Consider the following 7,322-nt stretch of genomic DNA (forward strand, 5'->3'; position numbering starts at 1 on the left):
TGCGAGATCATTTGTAATATTGTCAACACATTGTGCATTGTCAAGACAAAGTGTTGATTCCTTTTCTCGTTTTTCCTGTTCGCTGTTCATCTCTAAGTCGATTTATGTATCTCATCCTTTTTTGTCCAGTTCCACGAACTCTACTCTTTTTTGTCCAGTTCCACGTCTATGTACTTAGCGCTTATTTACTAAATTTTCGATCGTCTCAATCTCAGAATAAATCTATATCCGGTCAGAAGACAATGATGCATGAATGCCAAACAGCTGGCGGCTCACCGATCTATCGTTGTTGCCGCCATCGTTTTAGCAGCTTGAACAATAAATTATTTCTTACGTTACATATTGTCGCCTTGCGTCTTCATTTTTTCCAGTGGTTCTTATCACAAAAAATCAATGCTTTCACCAGTTCTTCATCGACTCGATCACCTTGACTCCCGTTGATCTTCGAACTGGTCGAGCGGGCGCCAGTAATTCTCCCATTTGTCCCGATCGCGTGCCAGAGTCGTCCAGTGGTTCCTCTTTTCGCGTGGGACACAAAGAGCACCATAATTTTCTTTGAAGGACTTCGTGAAGAAATCTGACTATCGGCAGTCTTCCTGTATTGTGCTTAATATCGCAGGGAACCCAGTCGCTCACGGCTCTGGTCCAACGGTTGTCGTTAAAGCGCATCACGTGTCCGGCCCACCTTTTTTTACTTTCCTTGGCAAACGCGGCGGCGTCTCTAATCTTCGATCGCTGATGTACGAGAGAACTTCGAATCCTGTCTCTCACTTGCGTGAAGCGGGATACTCCTAGCATCACTCTCTTAATTGCGCATTCAATGACGCTCACCGCGTTTTCTTCCTCCTTGCGAAATGCCCAGGTTTCCGAAGCATAGGTCAAAGCAGGAAGTACGGTGGTATTGAAGAGGTGAGCACGGAGCCGGGTGTTCCTGGTCTTCTTCACTACATCCCCGATGCTCTTGTACGCTCCCCAAGCCGCTCTTCTCCTCCTGCCCAGCTCGGGGGTCAGGTCGTTCATCATGTTCAATTCCCGACCTAGATAAACGTAGCTGGTGCATTCGGATATGTTCGTTCCTTTGAGTGTAAAAGGGGCATCCGAGACCTATCCGCTATGCATTAACATCGCCTTTTGCAGATTCAAATGAAGACCGATGCATCCACATGTTCCGTCGAATTCGGTCAGCATTCGTTTCGCTTGGCTGATGCTGGATGTTATCAGTAGGATTTCATCAGCAAAGCGCAAATGGTGTAGCTGCCGACCATCAACCTTCACTCCTATGTCGTCCCATTCCGACTTTCGCACTGCGTTCTCGAGGGTGGCTGTGAATATTTTGGGTGAAATTGTATCACCCTGTCGGACCCCCCTCTTCACGTCAATGATGATGTTCTTGTAGAATGGTGAAATCCCGGTCGTGAAGTTATTGTACAACTCTCGAAGTACCTTTATGTACTGAGTAGGGACGCCTTGGTTGTCCAAGGCTTCCACGACCGCTTCCGTCTCAACTGAGTCGAAGGCCTTGTTCAAGTCGATGAAGGTGAGACAGAGCGGCATCTTGTACTCTCGTGATTACACTTGCGTACGTGCTTCATGTCGTTTCGACTACTATATTTATTGTGTGTTTTTAAGCAGACATACCTCTTGAAGTTAGTACCTCGATGAGTTTCGAAACAGTGTGAATGTGGTCAGTCGTGCTGAATCCTTTTCGAAACCCTACTTGCTCGCATGGCTGTCTTTCATCCAAGACTTTTTCAATCCTATTAAGGATCACTCTTGTAAAGAGCTTGTAGATGACGGACAGTAGGCAGATTGGACGATAGTTGCCGATGTCATGTGGATCTCCATTTTTATACAACAACACGATCTTGCTGGTTTTCCACTGTTTAGGAACCTTGCATTCCGACAGATAACGTGTAAAGAGCCTCGCCAGGGTGTTGATGAGTACTGGCGGAAGGTTCTTCAGGTGTTCTGGTGTTATTCTGTCGGGACCGGGTGCCGTACGATTTCTTACCGACATGATAGCATGTCGTATTTCGGACGGGAGAACCTCTGGAATGACTTGTTCGCCTTCCCTCAGATGGTGAGGAGGCAAGTGGACATGGCTGTCGAAGAGATCAGAGTAGAAGTCGTAGATGATTTTCTCCATCAAACGGAACTCAGTTCTTCATATTAGAATTAAATGGGTTTATTTTAAAGACATAGAATTAAGTTAGATTCATACACTGTTCTTCTTTCTTCAATAGATCCCAAACTTTTTCAACAATTTTGGCTGCTGAAAATAAAAAAAAATCAGAAAGGTTCGTTCCATTATTTTATACCTTCTGAAGCACGTTTAAACTAACTCAAAATTCATCCTTCAGTCAGCGCCAGTGCTAAGAAGTACGCAAGGCCTCCGTTTTCATGTTACTGTTCTATTTCTGAAACCTTGTAATATAGTATTTTGTAGTGTATGTAATTAAAAATGTTTTTTAGTTCAATATTTAATAATTTAATATTTTGTAAAACATCTAATTGATTGATCTTACTCAATATTTTCTCATTATTATCATGCTATGTTCCATTCACCTTCTGCTCCACTGCTTACTCGTTTACGCTCATCTCTCTTACGATCTACCACCCCCTTGTAACCCCCTCACTTTACGACCTCCGAGGGGAAAATCCCATCGCACGCACCCCACAGCCAAATTTTTGCAGAAGAGGGAGAAACTTGAAACTACTCCTTAAAGATGAAGAGAATTACATAGTTTTCAGCTGTTTGGACTTGGACTTAATATAATTTAGTGGGCAAAAATGCTCAGATTCTGTGTGTTAGGTCTGGAGGATCGAAAATAACTTTGTGATAAGAATACGTAAGGAAATACCTTGAGCAGTATTGCATAGATGAAGGTATGGCCTACAAAATCGTCATACTGCTGTTTTTGCGACCTCTTTGTTCTTTTTTTTTAAATTTCGATGGGGCAGAAATGGGAAAAGTGCCATTTTTCAATCTAAAAATTGGAATAGATGTTCCGCTGCGGTTGCAGCATGATCGATCGGAGGTTCGATTCCGCCTTAGGGGCGGGCCTTTCATTCCTCCGGCGTTAATAATAATTGGTGTCAGACTTGTTTGGGGAGGATGAAAACACTGACTTGATGCATCAGCTAGTCCCCGCAAGTCATTGTACAGGCCGGTGACGCTTTCGTGAACCTCGAATGTTTCTGAATTGAAGTGAACGTGGTAGCGCATCCGAAGCGGATTGATCAGTGCTAGACACTTTGTCCTTTTAATAAAATTTAGAGAAACCGCAAAATCGCAGGATACAAGATCTGATAGAGAAAGTCCTCAGCTGCAACGCACCGGAAGGAGATTTGCTTACATTAAGTTATTCCGAGTTATTAGACTTTGTTTAAAATCACTGGAGCAAAAATCCGAATCTTAGGAAGTTTTCTCATTATAGAAAAACGGAACGGCATTTTAAAAAGTCACCGTTCGGATAGAGGGACCGAGAAATCCCTCATGTGCAGAATTTTTCCCTTCAGATCTTCGGGTTCTTCCAAAATTTCAAAAGATGATTCAAGATCCAAAAAATGTTTGAAAAAAGTTTTGTTCCATCTAAATTTCAAAAAAAATATGGATCTCAAAAAAAAAAACAACGTTATGACTATTTTGTGTATTTTGGGCAAAATTTCTTCTATGAAAGGCTAAAAACACTGAATTGACACATCGGCTAGCCCCCGCAAGTCATTGTACAGGCCGTCCGTGAACCTCAAACGACTCTGAACTAATGTGAACGTAGTAGCGCATCCGAAGCGGATTGATCAATGCTGGACACTTTGTCCTTTATCCTTTATGAAAGGCAACTCAAAACTCACTAGATGCTCTTATAACGAAGTTATTTGCGATCTTCCTGAAATAACAATATGCGCAGAATCTAAACTTTTTGTCATTAAATTGTATTTAATCCACGTTCAAACTATTGAAAAGTATGTAAAATCTTCATCTTTTGGTATTTGTTTCTAGTCTCCACCTCTTTTGCAAAATCTTAGGTCAGCGCGGCGTCGAAAGGGCGCAGTCCCATAATTACATTGTCAAAACAAAATGTTGGTTTCTTCGCTTTTCTTGTTGTTCCTCTATAATTCGACCATCTCACTCTTCTTTTTTTGTTGTATTGTGCGCTTTAATTAGCATTTAAAGATAGTTCATAGATTGAAGAACGAGGAAACATTTGAACACCAATATTTCAACAACACTTCAGCCAACTTGCTTCTTCTACTACTTAGTGTTTCTTCCCTTCTATTAGCATCTAATTTGCAAACTTGTTATCCGTTCGTCATCGAATTTTCGACGTTGCGTTTTCAAAACACGGAAAATTCCCAACATATTGAATTAGTGGCAACACAGAATACTCGCAGCAGCGTGGAATTTATGAAGGAGATGAAACTAGCTGTCTCCTGGTGCTTAGCACCAAATCGAATTCAACTTTTTCAATTTTTCCGATATCTAATTTTTTCGCAGACTTTATATACTTGAACGGCTATTGAAATACTGACCCATGGTGGTGTGACACTTGACGGAATAAATGTAGGATTGTTCCAATCAACCTCTATTTAGGCCTGTGAAGACGCCGAAACGTCAAGCAAATAAAGGTTCCATCCAAAGAAAAAAATCGCAAGCACACTTTTAGAAAATATAGACCGAAGTATGCCAAGGTTTCAAGAAAAGAGAACATTTGAATTTTAGTTGAAACAAATAAAATGAAAGCACAATATAATGTATAAAAGGAGAAGTAAACACAGACACAGATAAATGAAAACAAATTCACTGCACTTCTATCGACTTAGACCTCATTTTTGCGATGAGCACTGATCCTAAATGAGAATGACTGCATAACTGGTGCTGATTTTGGTAGGTTGAAATACACATTTATAACTTGGTGCCAATAAAAATATAAGGTTAGTAAGGTTGCGTTTTTGCAGATGAAGGTTTGAGCTGCATTAGCTGAGAAAAATATGGGAATTTCAGCAATTTTCCCAGTTTTTTTTTTCTTAACTATCTTTTGAGAGAAGGAATGGAGTGTAGAGAAGATAATCCCATCCCCCCTAAAACATATTTCTAATCGGCTAAGTTCCTATTAGGTAGGTATAAACAGAATTAGTGAGCCTTGTTCGAAGTCACACACATTTGGACGCACAGCCAAAAATCTTAATTTTCGCACTTCTCCTCCCTGCGTGACTACAGTACTGCGATTGCAAAATCCGCCGCTTAAATCCTTTTAATAGAGCATCAAGGAAAACGTTCCACTGAAAATTTTTGTTTCTGTAATCAACTGAGGAAAAACTGGAGAAGATAGAAATACCAAATTTGCATAAATATAAGCAATGTCTGTCTCTATAACACCGCTAACATATACTGCGTGGAATTTACTGCAAGCGCCGTTATTCTTCAACTCGTGCAGGTTACTTGCACCAATTGTACTCCTAATTCCAGTGGTACATGTCTTTTTACGAATAGTCAATAGTCAGTCATGACGTTGAAATTCCTCTTTTTATCTCATAGTATAAAAAAGTCACCATTGTTGGATTAGAAATGTGCTCATTTAACTTTTTCACGCTGGATGGAAAAAGCGCACTTCAGTCAGGGATTCATACCCAACCGTTTTAAAGGCACCACCCCACGAATCTGGAGTGGTACGGATTTCCGGTGGAGTATTCGTATACGGGGTCGTAGATTATGGGGGGGAGGGTGATTTCGTTTATTTCTTCCTAATTGCCGTTGAAAACGGCCCGGAAGATACGGCTTCGAGCGTTCCGGCGCACTATTTTCCACAAGGAGCTCGATTGGAGCGCGCCAGCCCTGTGCGGCGCCGCATCTTCCGGGCCGTTTTTTTTACGGCAATCAGGAAGGAATGGACGGAATCACACCCCTCTTCATAATCTACTACCCCCTATACGAATACTCCACCTGAAATCCGTACCACCTCAGATTCGTGGGGTGATGCCTTTAATCTAAAACGGTGCTACACCGTCCTGCGCAGTCCACTAACACCAGGTTTGTTTGTCACTGAGAGCCTCAGCAGAGCACACATTAACTATCTTAATAAATAGGCAGATTTTCAATATACTGAAATGGCCGTAACGGAGGAGTACCGAAGCAATATGCAAGCTATAGTTGGGTCGACGCAACATGAAGCACGGACGGTTGCGCAAGCTGCAGCGCTCTAAGCGGCGCGGTATAGCGTAGCGGTTGGGATCGTGTAAGTATTCTCGCTACCGCCATCCATCTCTGCAGTTCGGCATGGTCCCACTTTCATTCCAACCGCTGTCTCCAGCACACCGTTTCGAGCGCGCAGTCGCCTACGCAACGGTCCGTGCTTCATGTCGTTTTGATCCGACTATATAATAGGGTCAAAAGGACATGAAGCACACTGCAGTTGCATAAGCGGCTGCGCTCGATGCGCTACACCCACTTCCCATACGCTTACAAAGGCATTAGTGTTTATCATAAGATATAAGAAACTAGACAGGAAGGGGGATGCAACTATCATCAATTCTGTCAGTGTTGCTTTCTTTTTCAATTTGTAACCTTTTGCAGAGTAGTTTTGCTGCGAGCTTTCTTTACCATTCAATTTTCAATGGCGAATCAATACGATATCGTATTAGCTGACTGTTTGCCACTCGTACGGTACAGAACTGATGTACTTTCGAAAAACGAGGGTTTTATGTATTCGTTGCTGCAAATAGAAGAAGGCGTATTTAAAGCCTAAAATTTAGGGATGCAGCGCGTACTGGAAAGAGGCTAATATGTTGTTGTAAGTAACTTTTCGCATTGCCTTCTGATAAGCAAACACAGGTTTTTTTTTACCATGTCACATACTTTAGAAGAACGTTAAGACAGCTGTTCTAGGACGACACGTCCTTTTCCACATTCTCCGAAATTGGTTCTGGTCGCCATGTTCCGCGCGCTGTTATGGTCGACATATGGGGGGGGGGGGCGGGTGTGCCACTCCGTAGCGCTCTTATTTCCCGAGACTCTAACTTACTTTTTTTTTCCTAGTATCCTAGTAACTTTAGTTTACATGTCATAGATAATAATGGTTTTAGTCATAATTTATTTCATGATAGTGGTATGATAGTCAAATATGGCCCTTTACGATCGCCTCCTGCTTCCGCTCCTCTTACCACTCTTGTTGGGAAGACCGCAAAGCACGCTTACATCCGAGTATAACTCAAGTAAGCAGTTGAATCTCCTCACATCTGCTTCGCGGACTGCGTCCGTTTTACTATTCGTAATAGGTTACATTGTATGGGAGATGGAATCACACAAGGCTGTTTCACCCGCCTTC

General features: G+C 42.2%; 3 protein-coding genes across 3 annotated transcripts; all 3 read right to left on the reverse strand.

Annotated features, from left to right (window-relative positions):
- Positions 1–399: 399 nt before the first annotated feature.
- Positions 400–1,023, reverse strand: RB195_024551 (uncharacterized protein; the record flags this gene model as incomplete). Its single annotated transcript, XM_064212372.1, has 1 exon — positions 400–1,023. The coding sequence occupies one exon, from the start codon at positions 1,021–1,023 to the stop codon at positions 400–402; it is 624 nt and encodes a 207-aa protein (XP_064068253.1).
- Positions 1,024–1,104: 81 nt separating this feature from the next.
- RB195_024552 (uncharacterized protein) lies at positions 1,105–1,554 on the reverse strand (the record flags this gene model as incomplete). The annotated part of the gene is made up of 1 exon (XM_064212373.1): positions 1,105–1,554. One exon carries the CDS (start codon positions 1,552–1,554, stop codon positions 1,105–1,107), a length of 450 nt encoding a protein of 149 aa, XP_064068254.1.
- Positions 1,555–1,624: 70 nt separating this feature from the next.
- Positions 1,625–2,146, reverse strand: RB195_024553 (uncharacterized protein; the record flags this gene model as incomplete). The annotated part of the gene is made up of 1 exon (XM_064212374.1): positions 1,625–2,146. The coding sequence occupies one exon, from the start codon at positions 2,144–2,146 to the stop codon at positions 1,625–1,627; it is 522 nt and encodes a 173-aa protein (XP_064068255.1).
- Positions 2,147–7,322: the final 5,176 nt, after the last annotated feature.

This window comes from Necator americanus, chromosome X (genome assembly GCF_031761385.1).
Source record: "Necator americanus strain Aroian chromosome X, whole genome shotgun sequence".
NCBI lineage: Eukaryota > Metazoa > Nematoda > Chromadorea > Rhabditida > Ancylostomatidae > Necator > Necator americanus.